The sequence below is a fragment of the Falco peregrinus genome, chromosome 9, assembly GCF_023634155.1.
Source record: "Falco peregrinus isolate bFalPer1 chromosome 9, bFalPer1.pri, whole genome shotgun sequence".
In the NCBI taxonomy this organism is placed as follows: Eukaryota; Metazoa; Chordata; class Aves; order Falconiformes; family Falconidae; genus Falco; species Falco peregrinus.
In genome coordinates this window covers 23,508,485-23,526,078 of record NC_073729.1, presented here as the reverse complement: position 1 = coordinate 23,526,078, position 17,594 = coordinate 23,508,485, and the positions used below count along the sequence as shown (strand labels likewise).

The window sequence follows — 17,594 nt, the reverse complement described above, 5'->3', positions numbered from 1 at the left end:
ACAGCTACATAAACTTCTTGAGGCTCCTCTACATTAAAAACTGGAAAGGAGATAATTGAAACCAAGATAAGCATGCTTAAGCTGTTTGGCTACTTTTTCAAATGCTCACACGACTACTATTAGTCTCATGAAGAAAAGAACAGAAAACTGACTACGCAGTTATGCAGAGAAACAAAGCTAACCTTTGCTATAGATATAGCCTTTTATAAATCACCTCCAAGCTTCTAGTATGCTTAAAACAGTGACTACAGAGCAGCTAAAAGACTATATGGCATACACTGATGATAAGAATTTGACCATGGAAATGAAACAGATGCACCTGTTAAGGCAGAGAGCAAATAGCCTAAAAGGAGAAAGATGCTGGGAAGAGAAAAAATAACGGGAAGGATAGATGTGTTCTCAAAGGATACACCTGCAGAACTGGCAGTCTATATTCTTAGTCTCCACAGACTGGGCTTGCTCTCATCAATTCTTTTACTGGAGAGCCTGCTAGTGAGAACTAAATAATTTTCTTAACACATGTAGAAGTTGGAGATTTTTCTTTGCAGAAGGGCAAATTAAGAACGAGATGCTGATAGACAGTAGAACAGAAGCTTGCTAAAACAAGGAAAAAACCCACCACATTGCGTGATTCCAAGCACTCCTGTTTCATAATTCCATGACCCCAGAAGAGCTCAAGACACTACAAGTGGCATCAGCAAAATGTCAACAAGCTCCACTTTGCAATCCTTCCGGTTTTGGAGAAAAAGTGTTGACTGCAAAAATCTCTGTGTACGCACACATATGTACACACGTATGTTGGTACACACCCAGGTTTTGACACAAAGTAGTTCTTAAAACCAGTTCTGTTGCATGAACAGACATAAAACATTTCCCAGCAGCTTGCAGCAAGTCTTAATGGAAAGACACAGGCATTTGAGGTCAGATTTTTAGCTTTTAAAAGCTTTGTAACCTAAACAAAGCAGTCTTTCTCTCCCCTCTGCTCCCCAAACAATGCAAACTTCCAATTACTTACACTACAGAGAAAAGTCTGAGTGAAACAACTAACAGATTTACACTTACGGCCTGAAAGAAACTGTAAAATCTGCTCAAGTGACTCCAAGAGCAAGGATTTGGTCTGCAATGTTATTTGGGCCTCAGCGAACAGATCAAAGATGTAGCTGCAATTTACAAAGGAAAAGCACAAAGGGGTAAACACCGTAAATACTCATATGGACACTATTAGTGTTATTCTTTTATAACAGCAATAACTTCACCATCCAGTAGCAAAACATTCTTGTCTCCATGAGAAAGAAAAATTCACAGGAATAAAAATAAGTATTTGGTTATAAAGACAGCAGACAATATTGGCATGACAGAAAGCATACTGACCACATCCTTCACATTTTCCACAATTTCTCTATAACATACAATACATAAAATTTAGAAAGAGATTTGCATGCAATTTCCATGATTTGTTTTTTTACTATGTACTGTATGTATTAGCTTAGGAGACTTTTAGAGCAATGAGGTACCTCAAACCAAATCACTACAGCACTAGTACCTCTGTTTAAAACATGACGCAAAACTGAAAGCAGCATAGCGAGAAGCTTCTTCCAGTTCAGAACACCTGAGAGGTATACACCCAGCATAGGATTTTTCCACTCCTGAAACACTTTAAAAGGACATTCCACCAGCAATAATGTTTACTACTGAAAGGGGATTTAAGGAAACCTTGGAAAAATACTATTCCCAGAAGCTAGAATAGTGCTGCCAATCCTCAAAGCTGACCCAGTGTCACCCAGCTCTAGAATCTGCTGTGCCTTTAGCATGTAAACACATTAACGAGAAGAAATTTACCTTCCCTCTTTGGTGACTCCACTACCATTCGATGGCAGCTCCACTGCATCAATAGCACTTTCTAGCTGAAGAAGAATTTCTTTAAGAGAATCAAGAAGGGAAAAAAAGTTAGGGTTCACAGAAACTCACTTCTGGGACACATCTAAGCCTCTTTTTCAAATGTACTTTATTACAAAGGCTTTTACCAGAGACAGCAATCTAGCTGTTTTCTCAATTCTGTAAACAAATCAAAATGATCAAAAACATTTCCTAGATGTCACCTCTAAATATTCATATTCAGCCTTAAGAACTTCCAGTTCTCAACTCTTAGATGAAGCTTAAATTGTCAGCTAAATGATAAAATCTTCTCTATAGACAGGGAAAGTTGTTCTTGGAAGTGCTTTGTAAACATGAGACATCTCAGGCTCTGGCTATTAACTTCACGTAGCATGTTCTTACAGCAGAATGATGCAATCAATACAACTCCAGCCCACCGACAAGATTAGAAAATAGAGTACTTCTAGCAAAGAAGGAAGTGATGCATTCATCTGCCAAATCTCTCATCTTCTTGGGAAAAAACTGTAAGTAAACATTCCACAAAATTCTCGGAAAGAGACAACAAACTTCCATGAATTTCTCAGTCAAGAACAATGTCCACAGAAATGCTCTGTGAACCCCATTTATAGTTGTTGACCTTTTGAAACCATTTCAGCAACAATTTTCAGCAACAGCAAAAAACAGCCTTACTCTTTATCTTTGCTATATCTTCAAGTTCCATGTTCAGCCCTGCAGAAGAAAGGAGAGAATACAGAGAGGTCTGTTTCATTCCTAGTTTCTTTATGCCTTTTTAGATGTTATGGCTATGAAGGCTAGAACTCTGTATATAGAAAGACATCTGTATTCCACTCACTGTTCTTTTTCAAGACCCCTCATGTCACATGGGTTTAGCCAAATCTTTTCATGTTTGTCTGGCAGTGATTACTAATTAACAGTAATTTATCTACTCAGTAAATATTCCAGGAACTGCTAGGAAAAGTTATGTTTCAGTTCTTGGTACTGGCACCCTATACTCCCAGTGAAATGGTGGTTTGTGGTTGCCAACACACCTGAAGTGCCCAACTCCATATTGAATTCAGCCTTTATTTCATTCTGTTGAACCACTTTGGCTTGTTCTTCCAGTACGATGTTTATAGCATCCATTGCCGAAGCCAAATCATAGGGTGTCAAGTCAAAAGAAGATGACTCCTCACACAACTTTTCCTAAAAATAAGGAATAGAAGCATTACGTGGACTGCTCAGTGTGCTATTTGTTCAAGCAATTTCACAGATGATAAAGTCCAGATAACCAGGCTTCATTTCGTTTCTGGCCTCCAGTTAAAACATTCCCATGTAACAGCAAATCACTGCCATCATTAAGATCGTTTTAATAGGCATCACCCTCCTCTGCATTCTTAATGTTGTTGCTAATAGATTTTTCTCTCCCACACAGTTGCCAAATAGCCTGCTGCCTGATGACAAATTGTTCAAGTACCAATTTTTTAGTTAGCAAATCAGTTTGTCCTTTGAAAGAGCTGCTTCCCAGTCCCCCTCATACTCCTAGGAGATCCTTGTATGCCTACACTCACTCATATGAAGACACAGCCCTTGCCGCTCATGAGCTTGCAGAGATGGGGGCATGGCAGAAAAAAAAGAAAAAGGGTGGGCCATGAAAAAGCAAACAGTAGAATGCATGTTATTCACACACCAAATTTGGGCCAAAACGTATGCCAGAACAAATATTATCACAGGGAAAGAAGGAAACCTACTAACCTTCTATTAAAAACCGTAACTGTTTGAACACTCAAACCGGTAAGTTTGACAAAACTCTCTATGACCTTGAAAAAATAAGTCACATATTTTGTCACATAATTTTCATTCATGAAAAGAATCTTTTTCCCCTGAGGAATGAAGGGAAATAGTAAACTACACAAAAATTTGACTGCAACAGCTATGAAGAAATGTTATGAAGAGAAAAAAAAAAGCTGAATTGGCTGCACGTATAAACAATCTAATCAGAAAGAGGTCAGTTCTATTTCAACGTAATTACAAAGTTCCCCCATACTAACTTGGAACAGACAGTACTGTGGGAGAACTATTGCAAAATGAGTAGCTCTAGAATAGCTTTTCTGATTGATTTCTGCATGCTGGCACCAATTAATATTTTTTAGACACTAAAAAGGCGGGGGGGAGGCGGGATAAAAAAAAAAGAAAACTACAACTGGATCTCCACCCGTTTTTCAACAGAAATAAGATGTTCTGATGAAAGGAGCAACTCTGCAACACTCTCTAGTCAAATACAGCACACCCACTGGTGGCCTGTTACTGAACACGCAATCACGAAAAAAACCCAAACGAACTCCACAGCTCTTTTGCAGAAATCCCACTGGGAGGTTGTTCATGTGGCAGAAAAAAAGGGACACATTTCAAATGTTCCTTTGCGTTTCATTATTTAGGCAAAGGGCTGCCATTTTGAGTCAGCCAAGAGGAAGATCTCATAATGCAGCATTTTCTCCTTCCCCTTCGCCTTAAGTGAAGACCTGGAAACATTAAGAGTCACGTTTGCCGTCTACTGCACTTGGATAGCTGATGCAGCTGAGCTTAAGAATGGATCTTTCAAGATTTCTTACACCATGGAAGAGGACTCTCCAAACAAGAAAGTAAGCACCCCATAAATTTGGAGATCTACCCTTCAGGAAGAAGCTATCACCTTGCAGAAAATCACAGTAGCATCAAAGGACTGTTAATTAAACTACAAAGCTTTAACTGTCACAGAAACAACTATTCATGATAATGACCACTTACAACGTATAGCTGAGTACTACAGGCTGTGTTAGGGCACATGCCTGTTTTCCTCTTTGGATGAAGTTTGAAAAATGGCAACAGACCAGAAACAGCTTACCACGTTGTGAGCTTCATCAAGAATTACCACAGTCCCCTTCAGGTCCAAGTTGTGTGCCCTCCGGCTCTGAAGATGAAAAAGAGAACATGGGAATGGACAAAAAGGCCACAAAGAAACACAGATTTGATTGAGAAATTGGCTCATGAGACAGAAAACCTGAGTTTTCAAGTATCTTGAATTATTTTTAAAAAAAGAATACCGCAAGTAATTGCTGTGGTTACCTTTATATATAAACTACAGAATCATTTTCTCTGGAAATGAAGGTGCTAAAAAACACATCACAGAATCACAGAACCATTTAGGTTGGAAAAGATCTTTGAGATCATGAGTCCAACCGTTAACCCAGCACTGCTAAGCCCACCACTAACCCATGTCCCCAAGTGCCACATCTACATGTCTTTTAAACACCTCCAGGGATGGTGACTCCACCACCTCCCTGGGCAGCCTGTTCCAAAGCTCGGCCACCCTTTTGGTGAACAAATTTTTCCTGATATCCAACTTGAACCTCCCTGGTGCAGCCTGAGGCTGTTTCTCTTTGCCCTATCACTTGTTACTTGGGAGAAGAAACTGACCCCCACCTGCCTACAGCCCCTGTCAGGGAGTTGCAGAGACCAACAGGGTCTCCTCTAAGCCTCCTTTTCTCCAGGCTGAACAGCCTCAGTTCACATCAAAGTTTATTACAATGTAAGTTGTAACCTCCATAAAGAAAAAAAAGAAACAGGTGTACCATACTAGGATGCAGAAGTTTATCAGAATTGGTTTCAGTCACTATTTTTGCCGATAGGGCTCTCGAAGGAGAGGGGTGCAGAACAGGGGAATCTGCCTTGTTTTTACACATTTATGCTTGTGTCTTCAGAGCATCCGTTTCTTGCCCAGACCATACTCCAGAAGTAGATCGCATAGCTTCATTTCACAGTGCCTCTTTGCTTAAGGTGGTCACAGATTTTTTTTTAATTTAATTTTACTTTTTAGTTTATCAATCATATTGTCTTTTTGCCTTTTGTAGCAGTGGAATGTAATCTGGCTTTTATAATAACTCATTAATTACTCCAAGTTGCATGAAGATGTCTGCAGATTCATTTCTTCAGAGTTTTCAAAGGTTTCATTTTCTATCCATCAAATGTGGACAACTTATTGCAACAGCTTTCTTTACAAAGCCAGCAATTATTTCCAAAAAGAGATGTCCAACCTCTACCGAAAAAGTTTCCTTAGTCTAGAAATCATGCAGCTGGCTGCAGAAACAAAAATGTCTCAGGATGCACGCAAAAATACCACACAGTATGTGACTGAAGATTTGTATTCAGGAGGTGAGTATCACCAAACAAGAAGGGCATCACATTCTGCAAAGCTAATTCTATAAAAAGAGCAAGATCTCAAATAAAAGTAAAAAAGAGAAAAAAGAAAAAAAGAAAACAATTCTTATATGTGGGAGAAGTCTTTACAGAGAAAAAACACAGAATGGCATCTTCTATGGTTTTGAATTTGAACTTTTGATTAGTTTTCAAGTATAGGACATAATGCATTCACTTGCTGTGCATCAGTTCTTCACAGTTTATCCACTAAAAGCATATAAGATAAACAGAAGAACAATTGCATCTAAAAGCAAAGATATGTGTTACCTTTGAGTCTAGTAAATAGTTGTAAGGCATAAAAATAATATCTGCTTGCTGCTTCAGGCTTCGAGAAAGATAGTAAGGACAAGCTCTGTTTAAAGAAAAAATAGTACAAACTATAAAGAAATACTTGCAAAAATATTAAGAGTGCATTCAACATTTATGGACTATGTTTCACACTCTCAAGGGTTTCTAATTAATTTCTTAGGGAGCTGAAACTGGCATGTTTAATTTTAGGGCAGACTGCTAGCTCTATTCACAGAAGGCAAGTAAAAAGAAATGTAGAAAATAATACCTAGCTGTGCAGCTCAACCAAACAAAGGAAAAAATAAATTAAAGGAGAAAGAGTGGCATTCATTACTGCATTATTATTTTACCCCTTTAAGCTAGAAGTAAATGCTGCAGTGGACTATTTTATCTCAACAAATCAATCACGTCATGCTCTTCAACAAAACTGCAATATCATTTGTCATGACAGATGATATTGGTAGCCCCTGCTCAAGCAAGAAATAAAATACTGGTGAGCCTGACTCTGACCCAACTCAGTCTTTACCCAAGTAAGGACTGAAATAGACTGCTGTACAATGAAAACTGCCATGACAGAAGCTAAGGCCTCAGTGCATACATGATTGTGTTGGAAGCAGTTTCTGCAACTCTGCTTTGCTCCCATCACTGTTCTGCTATTTTAGTATATGTCAAGTTCATACCAAAGTTATTAATAAAAATGAGCAGAAACCCAGATTTCACTATTTTCACAAGTAAGGCGGAGGAAGGTCAGAGGGGGTTCTTTTACCTGTGCTTGTTTCCATTTTTAACCAAGTCTTCAATATCCATGATTGGTTCAATCAGTTCTTTCTCCGTACTCTTTTCTGTGAAAAGTTACATTACAACCACAAGCTTAGGTAAAGGTATTACGCACAAATCCATTGTTACCCTGATCATCACTCTCACCCACTTTCTAACTCTTCCTCCTTGAAAGACACGAACACAGAGCAAAACACACAGGCAGATTCTGCCAACTCTTCCAAACTTCTCCACCTGCCTAACAAATCTCTCCCTCTCCAAAACATTGGGCTTTACTTCCACAGCCAAACTCACCGTCCACATTGTTATAGAAATGACAAGTACGAGCCATCACTTTCATTCGGCACATGTAGATCTGTAAAATATAGTAGATTTTAGCCAACAGTAGCACACCTTGTCAAGCACTGAGAAGCATGTTAAGGGGAGAAGAGCTATGAGCTTTCTCTAACACCAGCTACTGAATAAATACTAATCACAGTTCTTCAGTTTTGAAGTCACATGTGTCTCTGCCCACCATGAAAGTTAAGCTCTCTTTTATGCAGCACAGAACGCTCAGACACTCAGAGGAAATTTTGTTATATTTTGCCACTAATATTTTTCAAGACAGTAATCTCTGATATTACTTGTAAAATAACAGGTAAATCAATCACTGAATCACTATTTTGAAATTATTATTGCTCTTGAAAAACACTTAAGTGGCAGATCAGAAAGTAAAGTGCAAACTGTTGCCTGCCACACTGTACACAATGACGTCCTCGTCTGGATGGAAAATGCTACCAGAGACTCAGAATTTAATTTTGCCCTCACAAAACTAGAAACCAGAAGTTCCTTGAAACACGTTTAGAACTACTGTCTTTCCCTACAGCCTCCAGTGGTTAAACAATGTCAGAGTTCAGAATTACACACCCCCCACCAAAACAAAACCCCTCCATGTTCTCACTGTGCATGCTTTCAAGACTCTATTCTCACCTGCATGTGGTTGCTCTCCTGTCGCTTCACTTCAGGATTGATGCAAAGCTGCTCTCTGGAACCCAAAACACATACCTTTGGCCTGTTCAAACAGAATACACAGACCTGTTAAAAATAAGGCAAGAAAGAAGAACATGTATATGCCTAGGTTGGGTAAAATATATCAAAACTAAAAGGTTCAGGAGAAATAGATGAGCTCAAAGTAACTCTGTCTGTTTCTAACAGCTATATATGTTATTTGACTTTACGATACTGCATTTCTCCTGGTAACAGCGGGAGATAATAAGCAGCAGTTTACAGCAGGAGGTAAATAATCAGCAGCTTACATCATCCACTATAAAATCTGCGTTCTGTTATGACAGTGCAGCCGAAGAAGCTGGGGTCTGTAATCTATTACGAACTATTCCAAGCTGGCTGTGATTTTCAGAGTAAGTTTATGACAAGAACTGATGCACTACAAACATTCACGATACTTCTTTGTTCATTACAGGGCTGTATCTTTACAAGACACATATAAACAAATCACTACTGCCTGTCCAAAGAACTCAGTCAACACACTGGCATGTCAACAGCTGAAAACTGTGACAGACGTTGATATAGAAAAACCACAAAGTTCTTTATAGCTTTAGATCAGCCTAAGGAATTCAACTTTGTAATGGCTTCCCCACTGCCTTAAGGAAATGCTCCAGAAAAAAAAGAAAAAAAAAACACCCAGGTAAAAACCAGACCAAATTCAGGAAATTCTATGATTGAAGGAGATAAAAGAAGCTGTGAAATACCAAAAAAAACCCCAAACCCAAGTTCTATACATGCATATTAAGGAACTACGTTTCACTGAGTATAATTTTTTTATACATTCATCCATATAAATTCAAAGAATAATTAAATCGGACAGTTTCACCACCTTTTCTTTTAATAGGAACATTACCCTAAATTGTATTTACCTGTAGACTGTGTTCTTTAACTCATTAATGACCTGTGTAAGTTGTGAGTGAGTTCTGGAGGCATAAATTATTTTAGGAATGTCAGTGTAATAAGCTGCCAAATAGAGGAGAAAAAAAAAAAAAAAGAGGAAATACATTAGTAGCATGGAAAGAGCCAGAGATACTATTAGCCCCTTTCCCAGCTGGTACTAGGGTAACAGTTTGCCTTGTAGAGGCAGCAAGAAATTCTGTCACCTAACTAAACTATTCACACACACAAAATGAGCTAAAGGAGTTTCTAATGTTCTAAGAAAAATTAAAAATGTATAACACACCTTTAAAATCTATAAATTGGTGAAACTGTGCATCACCTGCTAAACAATGGCTCCATTACTTTTAGAATTACATAGTTATTACAAAAGATAGATAAAAGCAAATGTTAATTAACATTCCTGTATCACCTCTACCGAGCATAAAAACTGCAGTACTTACTTGGGATATCGGCATCTGTGGCAGCATTGCCCCAGGACGACATGGGTCTGTCTGGAAAGAGTTCCATCCCATTCATACGCTGTGCAATTTTGCGGGCTGAGATAGTATCTTTTAAGTGTTCCCGCCAAGCCAGAGTGGAACACAGCAGGCAGAGGGTCTTCCCTGTGCCCGTAGGGCTCTCCAAAATGCCATTTACCTTCTTTATTGAAGAGAAATAAAACAAAAAGGGAACAAAAAAGTAACTTGGAGATGCAGCTAGAACAGGTCTTTGCAGTACTGCATATTGTCAGTACAAAAGCAATTGCCACCTGGCAGGCCCTACCACACGACAGAAACACACACAAGCCCTACGTAAGGTTGTTAAAAATTCACAACCTGTAGGATCGTCTAATCAACTTACTGAGGCTCAATCTAAAACCCAGAGACAGCTATTACTCTTTACTTAGCAGAGGAATTCTCCACACTTAGAGCAACTAAAGTGCATCACATTTTAGCATAAGACACATGAAAATATGGGAAGTTATTGCAACAAAACCTAGAAAATGATTCTTAGATTACAGACCACTAGTGTCCTTTAGAACTGAGACTATATCCCACGTCAGTTTAGGCAGAAGATTTTGCAAGTACTTGTAACACTTCGTCCTACTGGATTTTAGTTGTAAAGGCTGTAACAATCCTAGAAGTTGCAGAAAAACTAGCAGCTGACCTTGCATTGCTGCGAAAATTTGTGTCCAAGAGAATGAAAATAATTTATACATATAATAGGCTTACAACACTTTTATTTTAGAATGAGGAGGTGCCGAGCAGGAACCAAACCACTGCCTGTGACACGTGGGCATACTGAGCCACATGGAAAGCCAAAGCTTCCACCACAAGCTTGTTTGAGCTTGCAGAAGAACAGGGACCATGAAGATCTGTTAAAGAAATCCAGAACAAAGGTGACTATTGTAAAAAAAACTTTCTTCCTTGACATTCATTAAGATTAACTTATTGGCGAGAAAATGAAAAGTCACACTGACAGCCGAAGAACTAACACCACGGACCCAAACCCCCAATAGTGCAGGCCAGGCTGCACGAAGACAAGGACAACCCATACAGTTTTTCTTCCTTTTCCCAATTGACCCCCCTCCTGACCGCCACCTGCACGCCTCTGCGGTTTTAATAACTATACAGTAAAATAAAAACACAAGAAAGATTTGGAAAACGCGGCATACAGATAACCAAAAGTCAACCTGAATGGTGACCACCGTTTTATCCAAAAGGTCGTTTTGCCCAGTTAGAAGTGAGGCGGCACTGACCTTCTGAAGGCACTCCAGCACCTTGGCCATGTAGGCCTCCTGGCAGCGGTAGGGCTGGAAGGGGAAATCCACCGTGATGCCGTTCAGCGTCACCCTGGGCATCCTGTCCGGCCGCCACCGGCAAGGCAGCGCGGGCCGTGGTTCACTCCGCCGGGAGGCGGCGCCTCCGGGGCAGATGGAGCGGCGAACGGCGCCGGGGGCAGGGCGGCCCGCCCGAGGGAAGGCCGCAGCGACGGGCCGCACACTCGTACTGCGCTGCGGGACCCGCAGCCCGGCCGGGGGGCTCCCGGGCCCAGCACCTCCGGTGCGGCTCAGGCCGCGCTCCCGGACCTCCCCCTCCCGGTGCGGTACGGGCCGCGCTCTCGGCCTCCCCCGGTGCGGTGCGGAGTGGGCCGCACCTCCCCGGCGCCGCCGTTCGGAATCCCCGCGCCTGTGTCACGTGACCTTCTGACTGCCCACGGCCACCCCTCACGCGCCCTGCGTCACTTCCGCCCAGAGCTCTCGCGAGAGCTGCGGCGTTGCCCCGGGAACGGCGGCGGGGGGCGGCGGCGTGGGGCGGTGGCGGGCTGCCGGTGGGCCTCACCAAGCCGGGGCAGCGCCGCGGGGGTCGGTGCTGCCTCTGTGAGGGGTGGCCCGAGGGGCCGCAGGCGGGGGGGGGTCAGGTGCGGGGGTGTGGGCCCTGCCGGGCGGACGGAGGCGGGAGCCGGGCCTGCGGCGGGGCCCAGCCGCGGGGTCCTTCAGCCGCCTCCCCCCGCCGTGCCCGGGCCGGAGACCGCGGCCTGGTCCCGGAGCACAGCAGCCTGGCGGGCCGGTTGCCGAAGACAGCAGAGCGGCTACGCTTCTAAAGCCTGTCGGGTCTCTGGAGTGTGTGAGGGCTGCCCGGGGCTGGCGGCCCTCTTCATAGCGGCTCCAAGCAGCCCTGTGACAAGCGTGCTGTGCACTCTGTGTGTGCGCAGTGTGTGCTGTGTGTGCTGAGCACTGTGTGCGCTGTGTGCTGTGTGTGCACGGTGCTCTGTGTGCTGCGTGCAGTGTGTGCACTGTGTGCGCTGTGTGCTGTGTGTGCACTGTGCCCTGTGTGCACTGTGCATTGTGTGTGCAGCGTGCGTTGTGTGTGCAGTGTGTCCCACGCTCCAGCGGGGCTGCGTGCAAGGGAGGGCGGAATGCTACAAATCATTTGTTGAGACTCGAGGCCTTAAAGCTGTGAGGGTTTCATGTCGTTACGTTGAGCCTCGTGGCTTCTGCATTAGGAACAGTGATGAATTCTGACAGTTATCTTCTGCTGGGGGTGAATGTGCTGCTCCTTTGTTCCCTGCTTTTCTTCAGTGCAATTCCTTCAGCTTCCAGCCCCCTGTCACTGTATCCATGCACATGGCCAGGAACAGCAACAGCAGCATTTCAGTTGCTCAGGCTGAGGGTTGGTCCCACAGATACGTGTGATTGTAGTGAACACTGGTCTGCTCCAGAATGATGGATTACTCAGTTTGTAAGATTCAAGTGGAGTCACAAATGGATAAATGGACAGGCATGGTTTACCTGGATCCCCAAATTTTGCAAAACCCTATTTTATGCAGTTACATGAGGAAGAAGGTAGGAAGAAAGTATTTTATACTCATCTCTGTGCTATGTTGCTGCATCTTACGCCATTAGATGCTTACTGCGTAGTGTAGAACAGGATGTGGCTTGTTTTATTATTACTTTAAAATGCATTTATTCCTAGCAAGCTGCACAGCTTGTTTGTATGTAGAAGTGTTCTGATACTTTATGAGTAATAACTATTAAAAGGAACAGACCTTAAACTTGAGTATATTACATAAGTTGTTCTCTTGTCAAACATGGTATGTTCTGTTTGGGTTAGGTGAGCTGCTGGCTGTTGCTGTTTTGGTTGCCAGCCTGTAAACTCCTTGAGCTGAGCTTGCCTGGTTTGTAAACTGTCTTTAATTTAGCAAATGGTCTAGAGAGCATTGAGTTATTCTTTCAGATCTCCGTGGTGCTCCACACAAAATGTCACAACTGATTTTGTTCCTGTTTCTGACCGTGAACTCTTTAACTTGATACCAGTTGTGCAAGATTAAGCAAAATAAATGACCTTGTAAAGACTGTAAAATTGGAGTGCGGGATAAGGTATTTATAATGGAGAATAAAGGTTTGAAATTCCTCATAAATATATGGAATACTGTGTCATTATTATTTCCTGTAAATAGGCCTTTCCTACATTGAAGAACAATATCAATAATGTATCAAACCAGATTATTTTAACGTAACTGATGTTGATGGAAGCAGCATTGCCTTCCAAGAGAGAAGAGCTGGAAGGTTACCAAACCCAAAAAGGAGCATGAGTCAGTAGATACGCTGATGTCCAGTGGCAAAAATGAGTCAGCACTGGCTGAGCGCTCCTCCTCCTTCTGGAGGGTTGTTCCTCTGCACCATTTACCTCACTTGACCAAGGCTGCAGTGCCAGCATTGGCAAGTCTGTCTTCAGCATTGCTACACCAGTTCCTTCTAAAAACAGAATGGAGGAAAAAAAAGTTGTAAGTGAAAAGAGAAAAAAATACTAAGGTTGCAAAAGAATTTTGAAGGTTTACTGAAGCTACAGCATCTGTTGATGTTGGGATACAGATATGATAAAGGTGTTGGTCTTTCTGGTGTTTGGCTCCCTAGGATAAACCCTGAGTTCTCATAAGGCAAGAGGTTGCAGAGGGAGAAGAGGAAAGGTTTGAAAAATTTGTCGGAGTGGCAGAGAGGATTGTATGAAAGTCTGGTCCTTACACCCGTAACAGGCCCTATGTGCAAACCCAGGCGGCAGGAACAGGGCGTTTCTGTTGCTCAGTTATTAGTGCATGGTGAAGATCTTGGATGAACTATTTTTCATTTAAAGTAGTGTCTTCAAGGGGAAAAAAAAAATGTAGGACAGAAAAAACCTTGGAAAAGATAACCCTTAAACACTGTGGGGAGGTGGGGGTGTGGGTGGCTGAAGAACTGCAGAGAACCCAGCGAGCAGAACGCTAGTGCGGTGCAGAAATACAAAGTGAATAACTGTCATTTTTGTTCAGAGGCCGCCTCGGCAAGAGCCCTCTTCCCAGGCAAGCAAGAATCTTGAGGAGTGGGATGAAAGAGGCTGAAGACCTGCAATGGCTGTGAAACTCCTGCAGTTGTCATGAAGGTTATTTTCCCTCTTTCAGATAGGAGGGGATTAAGTTGCCATTCATTGTCTTTCTGAGATGTGATGGTTCCCATAGCAACAGTCTAAAAGTTTTATTTGACCACAAGATTATTTGATTCCTTTGAATCCGATAATCCAGAGCCTTTCTGTCTCTTTACTGTTGGGAAATAACAAAATAGCTTTCCACTTTGACTCTCCAGTTCTAATCACAATCATCCTAGTATTAGGAAGGCAAATACTCCTTTTACAGATGAAGAAACCAAGGCAGATGGGATTAGTGATTTGGTGGAGGCCAGAAGGAAACCACCAGAGCAGAGCTCGCAGCTTCACGTGTTCAGCATTTGCTGCTCTTTACCGTTCGTAGTTAGTCATCTGACTTGGCATTGCTAACTTTATGTACGCTCTAACCTGTTGTAGCTGAGCAGACCCTATGGTGACCTGAATTCCCACCTTCCTTTACACCTCTACGTGATGGAATTAGTGCAACTCTTCCTTTTCTTCCTGATCCAGATTCTTTGGCCTTGTTTCTCAAGCGCACGTGACCAATGCTGAAAAGGAAACATCAGAACAACCCTGTTGTTTCTCTTGCCTTCAGGGAACGTTTTCCTGACTTAGTGCTGATGTTGCTGTCACTGCTTTCTCTCCCTCAGTTCTTTTTCTCCTTTCTCTTGTATTATTTTACAACAGATATTTTACAATATATTTACAATTTCAGGGGGTTGACTGCTGCCCTGTGTGGAATTGTTGTTGTTGTTGTTATTATTATTGTTAATGCTGTTATTATTATTTCTTCATGCCAACTAAGAGATCTTCTTCCCGCTCTCCAGCAAACAGTACTGGGAGGTCTCACACCAATGCTTTTGCTGGGGAGCCATGAGTTACAGCCTCCTGTGTCACAGCCCATCGCCTTCCTTTTAAACCAGATGATTTGGGGTTTGTTTATTTTATTTTATTTTATTTTATTTCAATGTTATTTAATTAGTCACTGAATAAAAGTGTTCCCCAAATATTTCTTGTTGCAAACTGTGCTTCTGCCAGGCTTGCAGCCCCAAATAGCAACATAAAGTGCACCAGGCTTGTCACCCTTTTGGTAACCACCACAACTTGCACATCTTCCCCTGTGAACTGCCCTGCGTGAACGTTCTTGGGAATGAAACACTAGGGTTGTTATGGGTCCCTGTTTTGGAATGTTTTGAAAAAAGAACCTTTTCTGTCAGTTTGGGAATTTTTCTTTTGGTTTTAGCATTTCATTGGAAGAAGCCCGTCCTATATCGAAAGACATCTAGGAATATTTTATTGTTAAAGATGTTGAAAACATTTGCCATAAAGTAGTGAAAGAAGTGCATGCTACAAAACCAACTTCTTTGCTGATTCTCCATGAAAATCAGTTGTTGCCTGATGGTTAGATGTTGTGTGGGAAGGCACAGGGCAAATTAGCCAAATACTCACCAATTTTCCCTAATCCCCATCTTAATAAAAATAGCCAGTGTCTTCTAATGCTCCCTAGTGAAAATCAGGGAGAACTTTGAATGTAACCGTCTTTTCAGATAAGGAGGATATATTGCCTGGTGTTACAGATGAATTCAGAATTAACTGTATTAACTTTATTTATATGACAGGATATCTGGAAAGTGTGAACAATATTGGAGCTAAAGTGTATGATGTGTGGCAGAGCCACATAAATTCATTCTCCACTTCTCATACGGTGTATTCCACTGGGACACATGCCACGGCACCTTGAAAGCATTCTGTGCCTTTTTCGAAATAAAAGGAATAAAATGCATACCGGATTTATGCCCAGAAAATCCAGAATGTTGCAAGAGGTAGACAGACCCTCTCAGGTCTGCTGGCTAAGTGAAAGGCAGAGCTCATCCTGAGCAGAGGGGGAAGTTACTCTGGCATTCAGGTGCTTGGGGTGGCTGCCTTCCTCTGTTAACGGGGAGTGTGTTTTTGAAATGTGTACAATTCAGCCTGCTGGCTTCAAGGTAACTTATAAAGTCTTAAAGATTCAACTCAAGGAGAAAGTAGAGGGAGTTGCAACTACAAAACAAGCCTTGGGCAGAGCAGGGAGCAGTTAATAGGAATAAAAAAACTCCTGTTCCAAACATGCATTGGAAATTTGTGGATAGTGTTAATATTATTGTAGAATCATAGAATGTTTTAGGTTGGAAGGGACTTTAAAAGTCATCTCATTCCACCCCCCTGCCCCGGGCAGGGACCCCTCCCACCAGCCCAGGTTGCCCCCAGCCCCGTCCAGCCTGGCCCTGAACCCTGCCAGGGACGGGGCACCCCCAGCTGCTCTGGGCAGCCTGTGCCAGCGCCTCGCCGCCCTCACAGGGAAGAATTTCTTCCTCCTATCTGATCTACATCTGCCCTCGCAGTTTAAAGCCATTCCCCCTTGTCCTGTCACTACCTGCCCCAGTAGCAGCCCCTCCCCAGGTTTCTCGCAGCCCCTCAGGCACTGGGAGCTGCTCCAAGGTCCCCCCCCCTCGAGCCGTCTCTTCCCCAGGGTGACCCTCCCCCACTCCCAGCCTGTCCCCACAGCAGGGGGGCTCCAGCCCCCTGAGCATCTCCGTGGCCTCCTCTGGACCCACTCCCACGGGTCCGTGTCCTCCTGACTCTGGGGGTCCCCGAGCTGGGGGCGGCGCTGCAGGGGGGTCTCAGCAGAGCGGGGCAGAGGGGCAGAGCCCCCCCTCGCCTGCCGGCCGCGCTGCCAGTGGTGCAGCCCAGGGCACGGGTGGGTTTCTGGGCTGCGGGCGCACGTTGCCTGGTCATGTTGGTCTTCTCCTCCACCAACACTCCCAAGTCTTTCTCCTCAGGGCTGCTCCCAATCCATTCTCCACCCAGCCTGCAATTGTGCTTGAATTAGGCTTATTTTCTTTGTTATTTTTTTTTTTTTTTTACATACAGCATTGAACGAATAGAACATTTGAAGATTTGGGAAAAAAATAGGAAAAAAGGAAAATCTCTGCCTTTTTAACTGACTTTAGTAGGTACTGCCTGTGGCTTCTGCCCCTGGCCAAGCCAGAGCACCAGCAGCCACCCGAACAACCTGTAGTTCCCTGCAGCTGCTGGAATTGTTTGGGAGTGTCTGCATTGCAGCGTGCCAGGAGATTTGGGGTGTTTTCAGCCAGAGGGGATGTGCAGCTGGAGGGAGAACATCTGGCAGGAGAGGGCCAGAGGCTGGGAGGATTGCATGGGATTGCAGCCGCATGAGGTGGGGTTTGTGCAGCCCTGCTCGGGTGGGTGCAGCTGGCAGCAGGGACCGGGGAGGGTTCCTTGGTCCCAGGCATGTGTGTGATGCTCTGATAGCACAGATGCACTGGCCCCTAGCAACAGCCACAAATGGAAATGATAGAAAACAGAATAGAATAGGAAAAGATGTCCTGATGCCCGGGGCAAGGGGAGAAACCCCGAGAAGTCTCACTGAAACCAAAGGGATCTGTTCTGCTCTTCCTCCTCTACTTTTACAGCAGTTTCCCCTGCCCCCCCCGCCCGCCAAGACCGCAGCCCCTTTTGTGCCCCAGTGCTGGTGCAAAAAAACCCACATGCCTAAAAACTGCTGAGTCTGCCTGGGAT

General features: G+C 43.4%; 1 protein-coding gene across 6 annotated transcripts in view; it reads right to left on the bottom strand.

Annotated features, from left to right (window-relative positions):
- The window catches only part of RTEL1 (regulator of telomere elongation helicase 1), a 50,897-nt gene extending 39,603 nt beyond the window's left edge, over positions 1–11,294 (bottom strand). For all 6 annotated transcript variants that reach the window (XR_008748743.1, XR_008748744.1, XM_027790152.2 and 3 more), the window contains exons 1-12: positions 10,856–11,294; positions 9,558–9,756; positions 9,087–9,180; positions 8,143–8,224; positions 7,468–7,528; positions 7,163–7,238; positions 6,376–6,460; positions 4,757–4,822; positions 2,925–3,078; positions 2,566–2,604; positions 1,840–1,918; positions 1,063–1,160 (exon numbers count right to left, since the gene is read on the bottom strand). Coding sequence is in view for 4 of the 6 variants with exons in the window: in XM_027790152.2 (XP_027645953.1) it covers positions 1,063–1,160; positions 1,840–1,918; positions 2,566–2,604; positions 2,925–3,078; positions 4,757–4,822; positions 6,376–6,460; positions 7,163–7,238; positions 7,468–7,528; positions 8,143–8,224; positions 9,087–9,180; positions 9,558–9,756; positions 10,856–10,957 (1,135 nt within the window). In the remaining 2 variants the exon portion in view is untranslated. The remainder of the gene's footprint in view (positions 1–1,062; positions 1,161–1,839; positions 1,919–2,565; positions 2,605–2,924; positions 3,079–4,756; positions 4,823–6,375; positions 6,461–7,162; positions 7,239–7,467; positions 7,529–8,142; positions 8,225–9,086; positions 9,181–9,557; positions 9,757–10,855) is intronic.
- Positions 11,295–17,594: the final 6,300 nt, after the last annotated feature.